The 23,614-nt window shown below is 44.5% G+C and overlaps 1 protein-coding gene across 3 annotated transcripts in view; it reads right to left on the reverse strand.

The window, feature by feature from the left end:
* Positions 1-939: 939 nt before the first annotated feature.
* The window catches only part of LINGO3 (leucine rich repeat and Ig domain containing 3), a 148,401-nt gene continuing 125,726 nt past the window's right edge, over positions 940-23,614 (reverse strand). For all 3 annotated transcript variants that reach the window (XM_085637570.1, XM_085637572.1, XM_085637571.1), the window contains one exon: positions 940-6,321. In XM_085637570.1, the coding sequence (XP_085493696.1) occupies positions 4,467-6,287 (1,821 nt within the window). In that variant the 5' untranslated portion in view covers positions 6,288-6,321 and the 3' untranslated portion in view covers positions 940-4,466. The remainder of the gene's footprint in view (positions 6,322-23,614) is intronic.

A 23,614-nucleotide genomic window follows, 5' to 3' on the forward strand; every position in this document is an offset into this window, starting at 1 on the left:
ATATAATCTTGTTTGGAGTTTCTTTTGTGATGTGCCTAGTGTGTCACTGCTGTGTGTGTGTGTTGCGCATACGCTTTACACATTGCCTCTGGGATAAGCCTGACTGCTAGTGCCAAGCTACCAAGGGGGTGAGCAGGGGTTATCTTCAGTAAGGTAACTCCCTCGCCCTGACTAGAGTGGTGGTTTCTGCCTGGCTTAGGTGCTTGCCCTAGCCAACCAGAAATCCCATTTGTAACAAACCACATTTACAAAGATATGGAGAATTTCTGCTCTCTCCTTGCTGTGGCGAAGTGTATGCAGTCTAGCACCAATACAGGCACCCTTGCATCATTGTGCAAGAGTGTATGTGTTATGGGCAGTGTGTAGGAAGGGACACCTTCCTGTACAAAAACAATCCTTAGAGGCATTTTCCTCCGTCTATGTATGCTGCAAAATACAGCACATTCGGCAAGAAGAAATAAAAATATGAAATAAAGACAGTTCTCCTCGTTACGTCTCATTGGGGAAGGTGTAACATTTTGACATATTCCCAGGGTTACTAGCTTTAGCAAATCTAGGAGTGCACAAACATCCATTGGTAGATGCATTGGAACACCCATGCTCTACCCATGACCCCATGAAACACCTCCTACATAGAAATGTAAGGTAACATAGTGCTAGCGTCAGCGTTGAGTTACATTTCTTTAGATAGTTATGTGAGGCTACACAAATCGGTCTTGCGTGGTTTTGTAAATTCCAAATAAGCCTTTGCATTGCCCTGCATCGCCTTGCGTGATGCATGGACTTAGTAAATCCAAGCCTACAGAACCGCATATAAAAAAGGAATATATATTTTGAAACTACTGTGGGTTAATAATAACACAAATACATGCACCAGCTGCAGAACCTGGCCCAGTAATGAACACCAGACAAAACAACAGAAGACAAAACCACTATGTGTTGTTGTTTGGTTATTTTATAACCACTGTGTAGTAACAACGATTCGCAGTTCCACAGGAAGACTTGTGAACTATTAGCAAATTAACAAAAATCTTTAAAATTGAGACACTAAATGTATTTATACAGTAAAACTGGAAGTACAGGGACAGCTTTTGTATGTGTTGAGTATAAAGAGACAGGATCCGCGCGTGTGAGGAGTATCTTGAAGCGAATCTGCTCATTGTTGCCTGTTCTTCCCTGTGTCATGGAGAAAAACATTTTTGAGGGATTTCTTGGTGCAGGAAGTGGTGTCAATAGATCAAAAGTTACTTTTTCCTCTGTAAGATCTTCCTGTTTCTACTCATGTAGTACTTTAGATGAGCTTTTGGATGTGAAGCTGTGGCAAAATTGCTCTTTACAGTTTGTTATTAGGAAATAACTCAGAAGAATGGGCTTAAAGGGAAGAAGAAGTGACAAGAGGTCCAATTCCTAAATACCCACTTCACTAAATCGTCAGATCTCAGGGATTTCATTCTTCCCCCTCTTAAACATAAAAAAAAATGGGAACACTTAGAAACAGGCTGACAACAGTAGGATACTTCTCGTACTAAGTTCTTGCTTCAGAGTCCAACCGAAGTGGATACTTTGATCAGGGGCCTAGTTTGGTCAGTGAGATCTGGGAGTGTGATTCTCAAATTTTCCAACTAGAATGCAGTGGGTTGCAGGAGGAATGGATGAGATTATCATGGTCCGGGATGGACTGTTTGCATGAAGAGCAGGGCCAGTGCTGATTTTCCTTAAATTAGCCACTGGGTCTGATTTTGAGTTTGGTGGTCTGGTACTCCGCTGCATCGGTGATGAGGTACCATGTCTGCCCACCCAATTCTGAGTGGAGTAGAAAACAAGTTTTATGCCAAAGGATGACATTTACAGCGTTGTTGTAAAAATTCCTCCAATAGCCCAACAGAGCAGGTGCCATCAGAAGTAAGCCATCGGATGCCCTCCACTCTTTGGTGTCAAAGTAACAATCAGCCAAATGGCCAATCAGCAAACTCTAGGCCAGAATGCTGCCATATGGCTGGCTATCATGCAACATATACTGCTTAGAGAATCTACAGGATTCAAAGACAAATACCATTGAAGAGCATATAGTAACATCACTTCCTGTTACAAGAATACACTCAAAAAGGGACTATCAATACTCATCAATTAGAGGAAGACCAGGTTTCCTTCTGTGATACATTACTCACACAAAGAGACACCATAGTTTATTGGTGAATGTATTTTTTAAGGATGGTCAAACCATAAAGGGGGAAATGCTTCTTAAATATCAGCTCTGCTCATTAATCCTCGGTCACGCAGACACATGATTCACTGCCCCAGGATTCCCGGTGTCAGAGGCTCTGGTCTGTCCATTCAACAGTCTCAATTTGACCAAAGCAGCCCCAACAAAATGATTGAACACAACACCTTAGAGGCAAACCATGAGTAAATGCACAGCTGACCGTGGATACGTAGGTGTGTAGGATCTCAGCATCTTCTTTTAGAATCTGTAGAACACACACACACAAGGTCTTTCCTTTTCTACTCGTGGGTGGACATAGACGGGGCTATATGGCTTTGCCGAACACGGTATTTTGCTTTATTGAATAACTATACCAGAAATAAGGATTACTCTGTTGGTATCATGACTTCCAGGACAACCTATCTTTGCTGACTTTTTTCTAGCTTCCATTTGTATTTATTTAGCGAGGAAAGGATAACGTAGAACTCCGGTAGGACGGTGTCGTTTATCGACTATAGTACTACTACTATTAGAACAATACTGCCCTGAAGAAGACCATGCCTGGGAGAAACGCGTTAGCTGCGCATGTTTGTTCTCTTCTTGAGACGAAAGAAAAGAAATAAAAGAATAATCAAGCCAAAACAGACTCATTGCATACTTTAGTAAGAACTTTTGGTTCAACCTCATGTTTTTCATTTGTCTCTCACTTCTTGTGTAACTGAAAGACTCTTGTTTAAAAAGCCTTGCTTTGCAAGATGTCCAACTTTATTACTTCTATTTTGAAATGTCACCTGATCTCATTCAAAGTACTGATCATTCTTTGTCTGGAGTCCTTATGGTTGATGTGAGACAGAGCAGGGCAGGGCAACCTGATATGATTCTCGAATTATACTGATGTTTATGTAAACAGGCAAATGGATATGTCGAAAACGGAGTTACTTATTTTATAATAATTGTATTTTCTTGACTTGACTGTCTCTACAAAACCACGGCCCACCACAGAGCATCATTTATGTGCATTTTGTACACCTACACTTTTACAGAGGCTTTCTCTCCTCAGTGCCAACAAAAAGAACTCTGATGAAGGTAGGAACAATACACTGGATTGCCGAAACATGTCAACTTTATAATATTATAGACTAATGTCACAAGTGGGTGTAATTTTATTAGTTAAGCAATACTCGTCTCATCCAGCCATTTCAATTTTCTTATTCTGGCTCTTTTGGACGTACTAAACAAAGACAGCCAGAGTAGATTAATGCTTGTTCATTTGGAAGTAACGTGATTTTTACAAATGCAAACAGTGAGGTATTTTGTTAAACTTCAAAAAGCACACACAGGATGCTTTGTGATGAAAATTAAATGCATTGTGAGAATGGAACCAGGTCCACATTGAAGCAGAATGTTTCTTTGAATAGACTCTTCAGGGAGCAGTGGATAAGTTTTGAGTGGCAGTTTCCCACTTGGCAGTCACATATTATCAGACAATGAGGTCCATTGTAGGTCCAAGAGAGACTGGTCCAGACCATGCTTTCAGGATACTCAATCAAGATGAATTTACATTCTTCAAATCTAATTGGAGCACATTCACATATACAATGATTATCCTATCCTCCAAATCTGGACTAGGTCTGTCCCTCATGCATCCTTATTGCACATCCTTGCTCCAAGAGGAAGGGAACATATTAATACACTCAGCACTCCTAACACTTAGTGGGTGGTAAGGAAAGCATGTCATGAGACACTGTGGAAACCAATGAACTTGTGAAGATACAAAAAGCAATAAACACAGTGTAGAGTCATTCTTTACTCTGATATGTGAAAGTAACAAAGACTTGGTTCTTTAAAAAAAGGAATACTTCACCCAAAACCCAGAGCAGCCTGTAGGCGACATTATAGAGTGATAAAAAAGCGGGTGTTGTGCTTGTCAAAAAAAATTGAGTTTGGTCTTTTGGCTCATTCCTGCATCCACTCAAAACAGCATTTTTAAGAAACTCACAACAGATTTTTGAAACCACAGATGCACCCCAAGAAAGGTTGACCCAGCCTCTCTTTCACGTTGTTTCACTAAACAACTTTACCAGCTGCATGTGAGCTCAGGCGATAAATCCATTGTAGGATTCTATCGCAGCGGTCTTCTTGCTCCGGACCGGCAGGTCTAACCTTCTACAATTCCATCTCCCTCCACTGCTCCCCTTTGAACCAAAGCTCAAGATACAAGGGAAGCCATGGCAAATACCGCTTATTTCCTCCTATTTCGCGGTTAGATCATCTTCATGTTGAATTTTCTTGCCCCACCTTGCCCGGCAGCAGACGTGGGGCCATCCACCTTCCGGAATGAGTACTCGACTGAAAAATTGTTCTTGTGCTGTCCTCTGCCACGGCTCCAGACAAAAAGGAGCAGGAAGCAGAAGAGGACCACCCCCAGGAAAGTGATACATCCCATGGCGGTCGACACCAAAATGGTCTTGAGGTCGAGGGTGAACTTCAGAAAGACTTGTGTGTCATTGTGGGATGTGTCGTTGAATTCGCTGAGGTACAGAGTCCGATTTGCATATATGGACCCATCTCCTGTGTGACCTTTCACTGTCAAGGTGGCAAAATAAGTGTCATTGCCCCCTGCATTACTGGCAATGCATATGTAAGTGCCGCTGTCCTGCATTTGCGCGAAGCGAATTTCTAAGGTACCACTGGAGAGGACAGTTGCCCGCCCAACACTTTTGGTGGTGATCATTCTCCTTTGGGGAGACACCCATGAAACAATGGGGGGAGGCTCCCCGTCTGCCCGGCAGAGGAATGACACAGGCTGACCTTCATGGACAGTATGGTGTTGAAGCTTTCGGTCCCTTATTTTAGGCTTTTGGCAGGTAAAGTACTCAAACAACACAGAGTCTGGGAAGTCCCTCAGCGCATTGCCCTGGACTTCGGTGGGCGAGGCACACATAGGCTGTTGGCCATCAAAGTTGAGGGTCTTACGGCGCTGCAGGATCCAGAGAAGGCGACAGTCGCATGCCAGGGGGTTCTGGTCGATGCGGAGTGTTTCTAGAGTGTTGACAGATTGGAAGGCGGCCTCTTCCAAGGTGGACAGAAAATTGTTCGAGACATTAAGGAGGCGAATTAGTCTGAGGCCAAAGAACGCCTGATGCTCCACCAGAGCTAACGTTGCGCCTACTATGTGGAGTTCGCGAAGTCTAATGAGGTCCCTGAAGGCGGCCCTCTGAAGCTTGGTGATGGGGTTGTAGGACAGGTTCAGGTGTGTCAAGTAGATCAAGTTTCTTAAAGCTGCGGTGGGGACAGATGTGATGTTCGTGTAGGTGATGGAGAGGGATGTTAGATTCAGACCCTGGAAACACATTGGTGGAACATCTTCCAAAAAAGGCCAGTTGTCAATTTCTAGCTCTTTTAGGTTGTACAACCTTTTAAAGTTCTGCTCTTCCAGCGCGCCAATGCTAAGGTAACGGAGTCTAAGCACCTCCAAATTATGCAGGTAAGACAGGGATTCAGCGGACAGTGTGGTCAGGTTGCATTTTTCTATGGTGAGCTGCTCCAGCGATAACAAGCCGGAGAACGCCTTCTGCGATACATACACCAAGTCATTGTCACCCACCTCCAGACTCCTAAGGTTTTTGAGGTCTTGAAACATGTGGTCCAATAAAATCACTATTTTGTTCTCGCTGATGTCTAAAAGAGTCAAGTTGGTCAGTTTGGTGAAGACCCCGGTGGGGATGAGTTTCAGCTGGTTACCGCGGAGGTGCAAAGCCTGAAGGTTGAATAGGTTGCCAAAGGCCCCGGGTTCGACGGTGGAAATGACGTTCTCGCTGAAGTCAATCTCTTCCAGGAGAGGGTATGGAGAAAGGTCGCCGGGGCTCAGGCAGCGGATCTTATTCTTGCTGAGGTCAAGGATCTTTGTCTCTGTGGGGATGCCCTCAGGGATGGCGGTGAGACGCTTGCGGTGGCACACAACAGACTTGATGTGCGGCGCGCACTCGCAGCGGGCTGGGCAGGCTGAAGCGGAGTTTGTGTTGAGGAGAAGCAAAGGAAGACCTAAGATAGGAAGCCAGCATGATCTCATTGTCAGGAACATGGTCTCATGGGTACACAAACATCCTTCCACTTACCTAGAAAAATAAAATAAAAAATAAGTCAATTATCTCTCAAAACAGCAATATTTACCTTTGAACTCAAAGCCTTTAAGCCTTTAATGTTAAAGCTAGACTTGAAAAAGTGATTTGGTCAGTTTTTAAATTCCCCAAGAGATTGATAATCAGTATTTGCAAATTCTACTAGTACCTATTACCTAAATTGCCATGTGAAAACTCTGTATAATCCACCAAAGTCCCACATTCTGAGTGAATTTTCATAGACGGGAAAACCCAGGATTTTCCCCCACAAATTTGAGGCACTCTTTGGAAAATTAGAAGGAAAATCAGATGTTTCTCGTGCACCCACAATTTTAGAAATATCCATGAGACCTATTTTACCAAAATATCTGCAAATCATAATTGCTGTCAGCTGCTTTTCAATTTAATGGCAATTTATGAATCAGTATGGAAATGTGCAGCCCTGACATGTCTACCAACAGCTGTTAAAAGAACTTTCTGGACTAGGACCAATCAAGTGAAAGATTACATTTTTTAACAGATAAATAATTTGCCCCCTGCCCACATTTTACTACGATATAATCTTATTTTATCTTAAATTCATGAATTTGAGTCATGAATACCAAATTGTAAACAGAATAATGTTCCAGTCGTATAATAAGTAATGTATAATCATGCACTTCTGAAAAGTCTGACTAGAAACAGATCCTACCTTATGCACCATGTGTGCTTATTCTGCCGTATGCCGCAAACGACATTCACACAATACCACAAACATGTCTCCTGTCTTCTGGCGTCCAATTAGCTATATATGTGACTTGCCATTTGGCATTAATTAAAACTTCTCAGAAGTGACTCTGACAGGCCAGCAACACAAACTTGTTTCCATGTTTGCTTGCTGCCGTACTCATCCGCCAGTCTTGTGTTCGCCTTGATTCTTTTACATCACATCAAATAGAACGTCAGCAAACAAATCTTACACACCCTAGGAAGACTAGAATGCTAACCTCTTTCCAGCTGCATGAATGCATACAAGTAAATGTGGACTGTTCACGTGGTGTTTGATCATGACTCATTTAGAGCAGTGTTTCCCCTTGCAGTACCTTCCCCACTGCAGAGAGGCACTTCCTGTTAAATCTACGGATGTGTTAGATCCATTTTCATTTTATGACTTTAGTTTACCCCTTCAGCGGTAAGTGTTCCAGATCTAATGACTCCAGTCCTAAGTTTGGACATTGCAGCCCGGTCACGGTAAAACTTTAATTGATTTTTAATGAAGTCTTAGAGACTTAGAACACACAGGATGACGACACGCGTGCAGGTAAGATGAGGAATTCACTGACTTATTTCCCCCCAAAAACTCAAAATAGGACAAAAATCATTTCTCCTTCAAATGTAAGTTGTCAGTATTATTCATGCACATCAACAAATATTTTGGAATTTAAAAATCAGTTTGTTCTGACAAAGCCATGTAATTGGAGAAAAAAAAGTGAGAATTGATCAATTTAAATTCTTTCACATCCTATGCATTTGTACGTACAACAACTTAATGGGGAAGATGACAGGACAGAAATGTTTAACATACACACACACACATTGAAATTCAGTTCGAGTCCACTTGTCCATGTACTCCAAGGTTTCTTTATATACGATTTGCATGAAACGGAAAATCATATCCCAAACATTGAAAAATCGGTATTTATTGTTTTATCTCACATAATGGAACTGGATTAATTATATGTACATGCAGATGGGGAGCATATTAGAGTGGATATTTCTTTCGGGTGGGCGGCAGAAGCGAGGGGGTGGTCTTTGTGACCTCAAAGGGGAGGAGTTTACAGAACCCACCACCAGGCCAGTTAAATAGGTTCTATGAATGGAATTACCCACAATAGAGGAATATGAATGTTGATGGGCGCGCGCTCGTGAACACGCGCCAGGCCTTTGGACATTCCGTCTCATTGGAGCGTGTTATTGGGTGATACGGTCGATCGAGCCCTATTTGAAGGAACCCTGAACAGTCTGAGGGCTAATGAGGGACATACATTAATTCTTCCGTCCACTGCAGCTGTAGCGGCGAAAAATTCCATTAAGTATGTTCTATTTTAGGATAAAATTATGGATAACAATTTTGATGAGTGAAAGGGTGCAACACAAAGTTTATATTTCAGAAGTGCACAATAGCTAAACAGAAACACTGTCATAGTTCAGGGTAAGAGTTGGCAGTTGAACGCATAGTGCATTAAAACGCACTATGATTCGTTTTTTAAGGTTTTGCTGTTATAAAGAAAATGTCTGTAAAAATATGGATTTAGGAGTGGAGAAAGGAGGGGAGGGTGTCCATTTGGAATACGGCGAGAGCCCTTAAAGTTGTAACTTTTAAAGTAATGTATAAAGATTCCTATCGGTTTGTGCACTGGAAAAAAATAGTTGAAAATTCACCAGGATGCAATACTCACACATTCAAGGGGCGTAGAGAAAGGCTTTTCACCATGGAAAAAATATTTTCATAGGAATAAAAAATGAAAAAGAAAAATACACATTTTCAACCTGTTTTTAGTCCTACAGTTAAGCCAAAGGCGTACGTTGAGAGGGGTAGGACTCCCCCGGGGTGAACAACCATTACAATGCAACTTTTACAACGCACTGCCATTACAACGAAACTGTTACAACGCAAATGCTGTGACAACGCATGCCATTACAACGCAAGTCTTTACATCGACTTGCACTAGATGGCGCGCTAACATTAAAAATAGTGTAGTTTACTATCCAAACACCTTCCCTACTGCAACGTGGACTGGAGTTAGAATAGTAAATTACCCTTTTTTAATGTTAGCACGCCATCTACTGCAAGTCGATGTAAAGACTTGCGTTGTAAAGACTTGCGTTGTCACAGCATTTGCGTTGTAAAAAATTCGTTGTAACAGCATGTGTTGTAAAAGCATGCGTTGTAACATCATACATCCCTCCCCCGGAGAATCCTATGGTATAGATTTCCTAGGAGTTCCGCCGGGGATGTTCTAAATCATAGAAATTAAGGCAATTTAAATGAATAGTAAGTGCAAACCTTTAACAAGTAGATGTGAGCAGTAATTTTGAGATCCAACCTTCTGGGATAGCACCCCCTCAAAAATGCTACAAAAGAAATGGCTATTCGAATGCCACCAAGTAAAAAATGGTCAGAAAATTCCAAAATAAGTCAAAAGAATATGTTATAATTTTATTATTTCATTTTATATTTTGTGCGCTTGTTTTAAAAAAAAGACAGTACAAATAATTTTTTGTAGGTTACTTAAAGGTATTTTACTTAAATTTTGTTAAAGGGTCATGCGTGTCCTGTGATCCCCTTGGGGGTCGCATGTTGGCAATAAATACGAAACTATCCGGAAAAAAAAAAAAGTTAAGGGCAATATAGGAAAATAGGTGCGGAGCGGGGGGTGAGGGGCAAGCAAGCCGAACATACAGAGGGTAGACAAAAAAATTTAACTGCACACCTTCAAAGGCGATAACCTCAAACACATTCTTCCTTTGTACCTTCACCCGCTCAAAACCACACAACACCAGTCACAGCAACATCAAGGAATCAAAAGCAAATGACATTTGGTACAACCCACATTTCTCACCCCTACATACCTTCCAAACAGGTTTGGAAGACCCGCCTTCCACGGGGATTTTCTCCAGTAGGAACACTCCCCCTCACTTTAGGTTTTCCACAAATCCTTTCGTCTCAACTAACCAGCCTCAGGTGAAGCACCTCCTAGGGGTGTGATTTAAGGCACTCTGAATTCCTGCAGCAATGCCAAGAAAATTCGAAGGTCCATAAGCGGTCTGTTTGGGCAAATTAATTAGTCTGTGCATTCTGAAAATGGCTCTCGTGCCCAGGGTCGGATTGGTAAGGCGGGCACTCGGGCAATGGCCGAGGGTCCGGTATCTGTGTTCCAGCTGTGGACTGCTTATTTGGGTAGCCTCAGGGGCGTAACACAGGCCCCTGCATCCCCCGCGGTGCGGGGGGGCCCCGAGCTGCAGGGGCCCCCCTCGGCACAGTACTTATGCCTGAGCGCTTAAGAATAAATCCGGAGCGGGGGGCCCTCCGTGTATATTGCAGGGGGGCCCTTTGAACTTTCGTTACGCCACTGGGTAGCCTCGGGGCAGTCTTTGCTGTTCAGATGCCGCCAGAGGCCCAGTGTGTGCCTGAGTGGCCTTTCTGGAGGGAAACTGGCGTCCATTAACTCCCTTTTATCAACAGGCAGAGGTACCACCCCCTTTCTCTCTCTGGGCCGGCCCATTAATGTGTGCATATTGAGCGGGGGCAGGGGGCCTGAGCATAAGTGGCCTCACTTGTTTTTCATGTGTGTTTCACCAGTTTAAACTAATCTGTGCATTTTTTATCTAAATAAAGTTAAGAAAACATGCCTCTGTCACAGACCCCTCACACCCTTCATTTAAAAAAAAAAGTGGCCGAAACAGTGCTTTGCGGAAAGGCAATATGCAAATGTGGGCCACTTTTTTTAGTGTGCCCGGGCCGATTTTTAATTATAATCCAACCCTGCTCGTGCCACCTATGCCAGACCACTTACTTTCCCATCGCATGTCATGATCTCCGTTGCCAGCAGTCAAGGTAAAAATTCGTCCATAGCAGCCACACTGTCATCAAAGGTCAAGAGAGAGAGGAAAATGGCATCGAAAGGATGAGGCTGTGAACGGGCATGGGACTTGCCACTGGCCCAGATTAGCAGTCTTTAGATAATGGCTCCTCTTAACACTTTGATTTCAGGACCTGACCATTGTGAACCGCTGTCATGTAAGTCCTATCAGAAAGGAGCTGTGGGCAGTGCTGCACCACTCGTTGCCACTGCCAGCGTTGCCAAAGACAAAACATACACAACTACTAACCAGCACACTGCTACACGTGTGACAGTTTAGCCTATTCCAGGCCCAGAAAGCTATAAAAATTGCTTGGGCGACAGGTGTTAGTTGTTGTTAACGCATACTGAATTAAAAAACAATAACCATTAAGCTCATCTCTAATTTATACAAACAGCGCCACCATGTGGCAGCTTTCATAAGTGCCGGTATCGACAATTAACTGCCGGTACCGAGCACCGGAAACCACTGGCTCAAATTAAGCTCTGGCTGTGGACTGTGTTTTTTTATAATGCTCCAGGGCCGGCAAATATTTCTGACAGGGGTAGTCATGTCACAAGTGGTTTGCTTTAACCGCTTAGTGGGTAGATGGGTTAGCTAGGCACTGCTCCATTTCCTGGCCAGTGGCAGGCACATAGGCTCTGATCCAACTCTGAACTGGCAAATATGGCAGCTTGGCCAACTGCTGTCAGATGCTAACATGCCCACTCCCGGCTCTGGGAAAGGTGGACGGTGTCACTCCTGCTTTGCTAGAGACGCGGCTCAGTGGTAAATGCAGCGACAGCCGTAGGGGGTATAATTTCAGCCATACGTGATCAATGGCCGCGCGTCATGAACATTGAGCTGCGAAGAAAGGAACAGCCTGAGCGCCTCCTTAGCAACAGGAACCAAATCAATTCAATTCACGTCTATTTCATTCTGAATGTCATCAGCATTTCATTGCAAGCGCCAACATAGTTATTTTCTCAATTGATGTTATCTTTAGGCCTTTCAAGAACTATGATGCTACAATCTCTTAAGATGTATTAAAAGATCATAAAAATTCATATACTGAAAGAACTGTCTGGGTATAAGGGCAGTCGTACGATTGCTCTCAGACCCAGAAAAAAGCAAACAAGTAAGTCAATGGAATTGGTGGAATTTATTACAGAAAAAAAGCAAAATGTAACTCCCTCAAATGGAGATGCAACCATTCCCACCTTCCACCCCCTTCTGTTCCCCGTACCACAGTGAGAAGCCTACCACGGGGACAGTAGGTCATCGGCCTTTGCACCAAGATATATCGAAAACATATTGGACACCATCATGAACCAGCACGGCCTGCAGCACCTGGATACCCTACTGGGGGATTAGCCGCACTCTACAAATCGACTGATTGATTGATTGATAATACTGTGTAAAGTGAATTAGTACAATGCAGAATTCAGAATAGTCCCACTAGACTGTGCTAGTGATGACTCTAGTTTTTTCAGATTATTGGCTCGGTTGGCCTCTCCGAAAACCTTATCCCCTAACAGTCATGATTGTTGTCCAGCTCCATAGTCCAGCTCAGTAAAACATACATCTCATGGTATCTCCCATGATGGTAGTTCCCACAACCATTTTCATAGAATTAGCATAATTCCCTATCAGGTCCTATTATTTAAAGAAATCATTGAATGTCATTAGGGTTATATGATGACCATATAGTCCTTTTTCCGTCATCTCTGTGACATCCAGGAACAGGAGGATTGGAACCATAAGATCAGACATCTTTGCAACACCTGACTGTATCGGTTAGTTCTTTACATACGTTATTAAAAAACGTAGAAATAAAGAGAACAACGGCAAGGATATATCCTTCTTCCTCTGTATTTCTTCATTCCTTCCTGGCTTCCAATACTAACATTACAGGATAGTTAAAGTAAACTGGTGTAATGTAATTCAGAAGGCCACTTTCCAATCTCATATTCCTAAGTACAGGCCACCTCAATTCTCAACAGACCACATCAAACACAGTCCTTGGCTCCAAGAAGTCCTTTGTGTTGGTGTACATTTTCTTAGAATAACAAATTTAGGGCATGATCAACTGTGCTTTTACAGGCCCAGAACTAAGAACATGAGATGTGCCTATGTCCCTCACCCCAATCCACCCACCTCACATGAATGAGCCACGGAAAGCGGTTGATGTGTGCATCTAATATAAGGTACGTAGGTAACCTCTCGGCTGCCTCTGTTTCCCTTTTTGAGACCGACACTATTTTAGTCTTGATCCACAGATCCTTCACTCATATTTACACAACTCTGGTAGATCGTGATCATGGCATCCTGCTCTCCCAGATTTCTAGACGTCTAGTGCACTGCTAATTTCTTCATAAGTTGAGTCAAATAGTTCATATGCACCAAAATCCACCTACAATCATTTTCACTTAAAGTAATCAGTTTCACTATGTATAGTGGGGCATAACATGAGCTATACATCTGTATTTATTAGAACATCCTCTACCATCACTTTGTTCCGGTTCCCCCTAACTACATTCGTCCATAATTTCCAGTATTGATTTTAATCGCTTCGGTCACTGGCTTCCACGCTTTGAGCATGGGATGCCTAGTTTTCAGCTCAATCCTTTTTTTAATCAATTGAGCCCCAACATTTTCTGATCTCGTCCTTTGACCTCTCGTAGATTTGATCAGTCAATCGAGGGCTGGCAAAACTTGTTCCATTCTTTAGGTCCCCTGCTGGTAGACCATTTAGATACTGCAGTCTATGGACCTGGCACACACTTCTCTCCAATTTGATAATGTTTTCATTTGACTTTGGTCAAAGACAAAATATCCCAAATGTCTTCTTCTAAAATTGGTCCCTCTTAGGAGTCACTTGTTCGATTTTCTGTGTGATTACTGCCCCCTCCAAACGTACCCTAGCAAATCTTGAAATAGGGAAAAAGGTTCATTTAAGAGGTCTGTAAATTGTTCCAGACTATAATCTTTCAACAGTAACCATACACTTATCAATCAACTTACCTATCTATCAATGTTTTCATCCACCGACCTATCACAATACTCTAGTTAATCCTGAATTGCGGTCAAAGGTCCATATTCTGACCTTTTTATAAGTGCATCAATACAGATATTGTATAGTCTGTCAATCCTCTCAATAGCGCCTCCTGTGACGTCACCCACTTGACAAGACACCAACAAATCCTTGCACCTTCTGGCCAGTATACATCTATTCATCCACTGACCTGTACATAAATCCAAGAGAGGTAATTCCCCCTACAAGTCAATATCCCTTCCTTACACACATACATATATTAATTTATAAGAGAACCTGTCTCTGTCTGTCCCTCCGTCATCTGGGCTCACATCTAATCACTGTTGGACTTGGCCCTTTTGGAGGGTCATCCCCGAACTTTTCGCCTTTCTTCTAGCCTTTTATTTGACATGGTGTTGGTGGTTCTAGGACTCTGGGCACTTTGGCACTGCTGCCCAGTGTAAAGTGCATGTGCTCTCTGTGGTAAACATGGTAAGATTGGTCTACACCTGTTTGGCATATTTAATTTACCTGTCAGTCCCTTGTAAAGTGGTATCTCATATACACAGGGCTGGTAAATTAAATGCTACTGGTGGGCTTGCAGCGCTGATTGCGCCACCCACCAAAGTAGCCTTTCAAACCTGTCTCAGGCCTCTGCCATTGCAGGGCCTGTGCACGCAGTGTTACTGCCACTGTGACATGACACCTAAAGTGTGTGCCATGTCTGTGACACCCCTTTTACTGCATGTCAGTCACCCCTAAGGTAGGCCCTAGCTAGCCCTATGGGCAGGGTGCATTGTAGGTAAAAAGGCAGGACATGTACCTTAAGTGTCTGACATGTCCTGGTAGTGACAAACAGCCATTTTGGTTTCTCACTGCTGTGAGGCTGCCCTTTCATATGAATGCTTTGGGGATTCCCTGATAAGTGTTTCAGTGGTAATTCCAGATATGAGAGGAGCAGCGTGGTCACGTTTAGTATGGTTGGAATAGTAATAATAAATGCTGCGCAATGGTGTGCACAGATTTATTATCACTATTTTAGAAATGCAACTTTTAGAAGTTGGCATTTCTGTGTGCTATGTGTCTGCCTGCCTGCCTGCCTGCCGTGGATTGCATGTCTGGCTCTGGAGTGACAGGGGCTGGGGAGGTGTGTGTGGCTGCGGGGAGGGCAGGGTGAGTCAGCGCTAGGCTGAATAGAGGATCTGCATTTGGAGTAGTGGGAGGAGTAGTCCCCTGACCCTGAATAGGTCTGTGCCTGCCTAGGTGAATGCAGGCTCCGCCCCACTGTGGTGTGTCTGAGGACCGAGCCCCCATCTGAACAAGTAGGCTGTGAGCACTGTATACGGAGTGCTCTAACACCCCCCAGAACCAGTTGAGACTGGTTCCCCCAGCCCTGTGTCAAGGGCAGAACAAAGGAAAATGATGTATATATACTGGGGCTGTGACCCCATGAAGTGTGCTTCCTTGTGACCTGGATCTTGCTGCTGCTGGACCCCAGGAGAAACCGCCATGAGGGACTACCTCCCTGCTGGAGGGCCCTGTGAGCTGGCCTGTCTGTGCCTAGCCTGTGCCCTGAAACTCTTGGGGTTTAGTGCCTCGTGAGCGCTGTGACCTTTCTCCCAGGACAGGGAGATAGCGGGTGCCCTGCAGCGCCAGGCTGCGTCATCTTCGGGGGGAATCCCGGCGTGGGGATTCCCCCGCATTGCTGGTGGCAAAGCGGGAGCCCACCCCGCATCGTGGTATGCTGAGGAAAGCGGGAGCCTACCCCTCATTGAGGTCCCTTTGAAAGGGAGCCTACCCCGCATTTATGCTTATTTACAAGCGGGAGCCCACCCCGCATTTGTTTGGTGAAGGAGCCGCAGAGATCAACAAAACCGGCGGTGAACTCTCTCCGCGATCCCCGTGCCCACGCAGGAAGTCAGGCGGGCTGTCTGGAGGTAGACAAGCTGACACGGAAGGCAATTGCTGCCAGGCGCCACTGGAAGACAGACAAACCTGCGCCTGATGTGAGGCGGGACTTCCGGTGGGCCGCACTGCCGCAACAGAGAAGGGGAGCCAGGCGGGAGTCTACCCCGCGCTGGCGAATGTACAACGGCGATGGAGACTTCACTCCGTGAGTGGGGGGCACCACAAGGTGAGCTGTGACCCCCGTGTGTGGTCACAAGCGTCTGACCAAAGTCCCCCGGTGGCCACCCGGAATCGGTGCAAAGGAAGGAGGCCCCAGGTGAGGGGCCGGCCGAGGCACATTGCCGGTGCTTTCCCCCTGGCCCAGAGGAGGCCAGAGGAGTCCACAAGCAGCCCGGTGAGTGATGCTGGACTGGGAAGTACAGTTGGTGCCAATGCTGAGTTCTTTTTGGGCCAAGTTGAGGCCCAGCGCAGAGCCCTGTTGCGAGGGGGCTAAGGAGGCACTCTTGGTGCGGGTTGAGAAGAGCACGGCTGCACTGCAAGAGCGCGGGCAGCTACAACGACGGGGGCATGTTTGTTTCTTGCTAAGAAAGGAGTGAGATCCACTCCCACGCCCCCAGCGGATTGCGCACAGAGATTCGCTGCTTTGGCAGCCAGAGGGCTACTTGAGAGGCCCAACAATTACTCCCTAACATTCTAGACAGAGGGCATTTGAGCCCCAGTGAAAGGCCAGTTGGCCTGGGGTCAGGTTTGGTACCTGTGAGTACTAGGGGGGCGCAAGGCCCTAAAAGAAGGTGATGTATGCACCTAGGGAGGGTCATTGAGGTGCTCTCCTCATTGTGATTTATGCGTAATGTGTTTTATGCCTAATGTGATGCAGCAATAATGCGTTTATGTTGCAGGTGATAATGCTAAGTACAGTATTTGATCAGAAGTTACTGGTTGTGTTTTATCTGTGTTACTAGTGCTTTCTAAAGGTTCTGACAGCGGCCTGATTGGCCCGGTCCTGTATATAATTCCCTGTGAATATTGCCCAGTGCCAGTTGGCACAGTGTATATGTGTGATTATGATTCTAATGTGTTTTGGATAATACAAAGGCTATTTATTATATAACCTTGTGTGGAGTTTCTTTTGTGGTGTGCCTAGTGTGTTGCTGTTGTGTGTGTGTGTTGCGCAAACGCTTTACACATTGCCTCTGGGATAAGCCGGACTCCTCGCACCAAGCTACCAAGGGGGTGAGAAGGGGTTCTCTTCAGCGTGTAACTCCCTTGCCCTGACTAGAGTGGTGGTTTCTGCCTGGCTTAGGCACATGCCCTAGCCAACCAGAAATCCCATTTCAAACAATCCCTTGACTCGATCATCAATTCAATCACCCATGAAAATCTCACAAGTCACAATCAAATAGTTGGTACTACTGGCGTAGAATCAAATCAAATCAAAGAAAATTTATATAGCGCAACATATCACTCAGAAGAGTCTCATGGCGCTGCAGACTGCTCAGGAGGGCAAAGACCAGGCTAAATAACATATAGCCATGTTTTCAGCTGTTTACGAAAACTACCATGTTCTTTTATGGTACGTAGATGGAAAGGTAGTTTATTCCAAAGAGTCGGTGCAAGGAAGGAAAATGAACGGCCTCCTTGTCTAGCGGTATTTATTCTTAGCGGAGTTAGTAATGCCGCATCACTAGAACGCAGCCTTCTAGTCGGCTGATACCATTGCAACTTTTTTCGCCAGTATTTTGGGCCAATTCCGTAAATAGACTTATGTGTAAGACACAATACTTTGAAGTGGATTCGTTTTTTAATCGGGAGCCAATGGAGGGTATTCAAACAGGCCGCCGAAGGTGATCTGTATGGATGGGCTAGGACCAGTCTCGCAGCAGTATTCTGTAGAACCTGGAGTTTGTCCGTGAGGTCTTCATTTATGGATAACAATAGGGCATTGCCATAATCTATTCTATTCGTGATCAGTCCTTGAGTCAGGGGTTTACGCGCCTCCATGGGGAGCCATCTAAAAACCTTTCTGAGACTGCGCATGACGCCGAAGCAGGTCCCTATAACATGCTTAATATGGTTGCGCATAGATAGGCAGTCATCTATCTGAAAGCCTAGATTTCGGACTGTTTTCTTTGGAACAGGACAGATTCCGAGCTCAGAAGGCCACCAGTCCTGTGACCAATAGTTACTGGCTTTTCCAAAAAGCACGATCTCTGATTTGGCCCCATTTAGCTGAAGATGGTTTGATCTCATCCAATTGTCAACACAAATGAGACAGTCCTTAAAATGCTTTTTTGTATCACTTGGGTCGGAGCCGTGAGTGACCAAAATCTGTGTGTCATCCACATAGGATATGACATCAAACCCATGTGATCTAATTACTTCAGCCAAAGGGGTCATATAAAGGTTAAAAAGAGTCGGGCTTAAAATTGAACCCTGAGGAACTCCCATTTTCATAGGCTTCGCACAGGAAACAAAGTTTCCCAACTGGACAGCAGTGGTGCGCTCGGATAGGTAACTGATGAACCACCTCAAAGCATTTCCCCTGACACCAACCTCCCACAATCTTTGCTCAAGAATCTTATGGGAGATGGTGTCGAAAGCCGCGGAAAGATCGAGCAGGACAAGCACAGCAGATTGGTGTTTGTCAAGTGTCAGTCTGATGTTGTCGGTGACCTCGACCAATGCCGTTTCTGTACTATGTGCTGCCCGAAAACCGGATTGAGAGGGGTCCAGAAGTTCATACATTTCCAGATGGCTCACCAACTGCTGATTTATAATGGATTCCAGTATTTTACCAAAATATGGGAGCAGTGAAATGGGACGATAATTCAAAAGTACCTTGGGGTCCGCTGTTGGTTTCTTTAAGATTGGTCTGACACTAGCTACCTTCCAAACAGAAGGGAACACCGCGTCAGCCAAAGATTGATTAAAAAGTGCAATCAGACTGTCAAGGACAGTAGGTGCTATTAAGGAGAAATATTTAGCAGGGATAACGTCAGCCGGGGAGCCGGACTTTATTTTCTGCATAGCAGAAATAACAGTTTTTTGATCGCATTCAACAAATTTGACTAGAAGGCCCGATGGATTTGATAAGAAGCAGGGTCGTTCAGTTAGGTGACTATCGTTAGGTATGGGGGGAAAGGACTTTTGAATAGTCATGACTTTTTCTTCGAAAAAGTTTGACAGCGAATCCGCCCAATCTTGAGACACAGGTATGGTCGGTAGGTTTGTGGAGGTTGTGAAATCTTTTAAAATGTGAAAAAGTTCTCTAGAAGAGTTCTCTGCCCTAGTTATTCGGTTCAACAAATAGGATTTTTTTTCCTGTTTTATTTCGTTCATATACCGATGGTGCAGTTTTTTATACCTTTCTTCATTTGCAAGGCTTCTGTTTTTCCGCCATAATCTTTCAGCCCTTCTACATAGGTTTTTAGTAATTTTTAATTGATCAGTAAACCAAGGGGCGGTTTTAGCCTTAGGGATAGCCTTTTTGAAAGGGGCAATTTTATCTAGAGTGGCCAGAATATCTTCATTCAAGTTTAATGCCCTTAGATTAGTGCCGATTTCTGCAACTTTATGGTTTGCGCCAAAGTGTTCTTGAAAAAGATGGGGAGTAATCTTACTCCAAGATCTGCGTAGGACAGTTTCATTTTCCAGATTATTTTTCCCTATTGAGACGGTGGGGATAATAAATTTCAGTAGGTAGTGGTCCGTCCATATCAGTGCTTCTGGAGGTTCCATAACAATGTCAGGTATGTTAGTGAACAGAAGGTCTAGCGTGTGCCCCGCTTGGTGAGTAGAACCATCAACCAGCTGTGCAAGGCCCAGCGAACTCATATTAGTAATTAGTTTGTCCGTATCAGGGTTTAATAATACCTCTGCATGGTGATTAAAATCGCCAATCAGGAGAAAGTTATCCGAGGCTAATACGTGTGGTGCTATGAACTCTAGTATTTGGTTGGAAAAATTACCTTTAACACCAGGAGGTCGATAGACCAAAGCCGCTCTCCAAGTACCATTTAAGAGACCACTAATCTTAACGGCGCATATTTCCATCTGTTCATTCATTATATTATCTAAAATTGTGATTGCTAAGGTGTCTTTGTGAGCTATTAGTATACCACCCCCTCTTTTTCCTTTCCTGTCAACTCGAATGATTTTATATTGTGAGGGAAAGGTGACATATATATCTGGGCCAGCATATGCGTGAAGCCAGGTTTCGGTAATGAAACATATGCCAGGGTTTTTTTAATTCAATATATCCCATACCTCAGTTGAGTGTTTGGGAATAGAGCGAGCATTTAGGTAGATCGCCTTAAGGGGCGGGTTTTGTTTGTCGCAATAATGAGGACGTTTTGGGGTCCTGCAACGAAAAGGTGCAGAAAAACGCCATATGTCCTGGACCTTAGATGGGTCGGTTTCCCATGTACCAGTAAAGCAGCCTGCATAGGGATGTACATTTTTAATCTCTTGGCTCGTATATTGGATGAAACCCATATTTCTAACAGTGCACTTAAGATAATGGAAATGGGGCAATATGACAAAGAATTAGTGGGGCGCTAATACAGTTTATCATCCAATACTACCATAGTACCTGGCTCCTGGCTGCAGTCAGGCGCGGACGGGCGCAGACGGGCTTGCCTTTGGCGCGCCTTCGGCGCGCCGCTGGCGCGCCGCTGCGCGCGTCCGCGCCCTAGCTGGAACTAAATAGGAGGAAGGGGTGCAGGCTGAAGCGCTAACCTACAGGTTCCGATGTCAACCGGAAGTGAGTACCAGCCCCGATGACCCTCTGCTCAATCGGCACCAGCCGTGACGGAACGGGGTCAGGGGCAACTAGGCAGGGCGGAGCAACAATTTGCGTGAGTACAACAGTTTCAATAGTTTAAAAACAAATGTGCAAATATGGCATATATCAAAATGTGGAAAGTGTGCGAAACAAACAATTTTAAAATTGAAATCTCTCATGAGCAGGTAGAAAGTTTAAAACATTTCTATTACACAGCTAAAATACTAGGAATAGATACCGCCAAAGTTCGTATAAACACCTAGCAGCGGCCTCAAGAATGAAGAAAATGTAACTTAGGATGCTGGTCGTAGAAAGAACTAAACTTTCTAAAATAGCCCTTTTGGCCCATGGAAGAGTGTTTCACTCTACAGATTTCCCGCTGTGTTAAAATAATGACATTATTTGCCCTGGTGGGGACATAGTGGTGATGTGGCCAGCAATAACTGCACGCAGGAACCTTGGAAACAAAGGGACTGGGTTTAGATGAATAACAAAGTGTTTGACTTAATAAAGACAGGAGAGCTGTTGAGATGTAGATGTTTTTTGTTGTTGCTGAAAGTGGGAAAGGATAAGTGTAACTTTACTAAAAGGGAAAATCTGCTAAATTGGTCATCTAGCCACATTTTTTTGGGTAAATGGCACATGATTGATGCATATAAACTTGCCATAATTTACTTAAGAATGTAAAATCCACACCTATATGACTGAAAACCAAACATGTAGGGGGCTGTTGTAGTGCTACAGGTAATTGTGCTTAGAAAGAGGATCCTCTGAGTCAAGGAGATATAGCAAAGAGATCTTTAGGCCAGGAATGAGAAACACAGTGGTACCTAACTGGAAAAAGAGGGATGCTGACCACTTGAGGCATGGAATGTGGTCATGAAGCTGTATGATCAGTGCTTGATCCTACAAGCAAGGATTGCCCCTTCATCCCTGAGGCACGCAAACAAGTGAGACACTTGTCAACAGTGCCCGTCTCTGGGTCTTCAGTCTTCATACGCCCTTCCGTACTAGAGTTCCACAGTACTTCTGTTTTTTTAACAATGGACTCTACAAAGTCTTGATAACATGAATACCTGTATCCGCAAGGCTTGCTTTATTGAGTTGATGCAGGTGAACCAGATGCAACTGGTATTATGGATCACGCCCTTGTACTCAAGCAGGCGCTTTTAGAACTTCATCGTGATTGTTTCCGGGACAAAACGGAAATCTGATAGGTTAAAGTCACAGAAGAAGTCCAAACCTTGCTGTCCATCAACGTTAAGTTTATGGTAGGGTGGCATGAGCCGATGATGTGGCACACGAAAAGGTGACAATTAGACATAAGCCTATATTGGACAGAGGAAGGACATGTTGAAGGAGTGTTATAGAATACGGTAAGTGGTGAGATGACGCGTGCTAAAGAACTATGTGACAGTGGGACACGTACTCGTGATGTGATGAAGAACAAGTGAAGCTCTGATGTCTGCTGAAGTTGTGATGACACAAAGAGGTAGACAGATCGGTACTGGCTCTAGGGCAGTGTAAACAAATGGCCGACAGCCACGTTTGTAGCGTAGTCAGAAACAAGATGGCAGCTGGGCATGTGTTTGAAGTGTAATCATGAACAAAGTGTTGGGAGGACACGCCACAGACCTTGAACGTACGATTACCATAGTAACACATGGGCATGTGCTGCAGCTGTGATAAACACCACATTGGTTTAATATGCCCTTACAGTCCATGTCTTCTAATTAGACTACCGCAGGGTGGCAGCTGGCTCGCAGTTAAGAAGAATGATGGGCAAGAAACTGCAAAACAATAACAGCTAATCATAGCAAGCAAGCACTTCCAGGTGCAGTACAGTATTTGCCCTCCATTTAAATGGCTTCTCACTAATGGCTGCCATGAGAGCAATTCTCTGTTTATGGAAGAAAGTGCCTAATGAGAAGAAATGGATGCGGGATACAGCAGTCGGGCCTCCTTGTGCAGCTGTTGTAAATGTAAATTGATACTTGTATAGCGCACTACTCACCTGCAAGGGTCTCAAGGCGCTTGTACGAATACCGCTGTGGAACCCATCCTGGCTTTCCCTGTGAGGCGTCCACTCCTGGGCACCCCCAAGGTGGAGGCCAGGCATCCTTAGCGTTGTGGGGGCCGTTGTGGAGATTAAGCAAGCTATTGCCCAGAGTTGCAGAGTGGGACTCCATGATTGGAATAGGCACCGAGGCGAGAATTATCAGGTCCGTGGAATTTTTGAGCCCAAGACCCACCGAGGCGGGGAATTGAACCCTGGTCCCGGGCTAGACCTCTGCATCAGGGTCTGCCGCTCTAATAATTGAGCCACACTTCTCCCAGCTGTTGTGTGGTCGTTTTCTGGTAGGCTGTGCTTTATTTGTAAAATAATAAGTACCGATGCCCAAAGTTCAGCTCAGAAGCCCAAAGTTCAGCTCAGAAGCCCACGCCCAGCTCCATCGCATGTCAGGGTGCCACGGCCGCATAGTCTTGATTTCACTTCATGCCTCTTATTTTTTGCAGTTTTTTTATGTGGCGCAAACTCGATACAAAGGTATTGGAGCGCTTTACATGAGCACCACGTAGCTGCCAAGGTTACAGATTAATTATTCGTGACATTTTCATAATTTCGGTGTAATTATGAGTGACATTCAACGACTATGAGTGACACTTTTTCGCGAGCACAATCAAGGGATGTATAGCTGCCAAGTTTTCTGATTCCTTAAGTGTGACATTTCTGTGTTTTCATAGTGTTTTTGTGTGACATTTGACTGCCTTATGTGTGGCACTTTGAGTGAAATTCGATGGTGAGTGTAATCAAGCGTTTTTGTCCATTTAACGAGTGCACATCCCTAGCACCACACTGTTCACACTCTGAACATAAGTGCAGCTCAGCTAAGTTGTGTTGGTATGCCCATGAGGCACCAAAATGTATTGAATGTAGTGTGGGATTTACCAGCTCCTGCACA

Source organism: Triturus cristatus, chromosome 12, assembly GCF_964204655.1.
Source record: "Triturus cristatus chromosome 12, aTriCri1.1, whole genome shotgun sequence".
Lineage (NCBI taxonomy): Eukaryota > Metazoa > Chordata > Amphibia > Caudata > Salamandridae > Triturus > Triturus cristatus.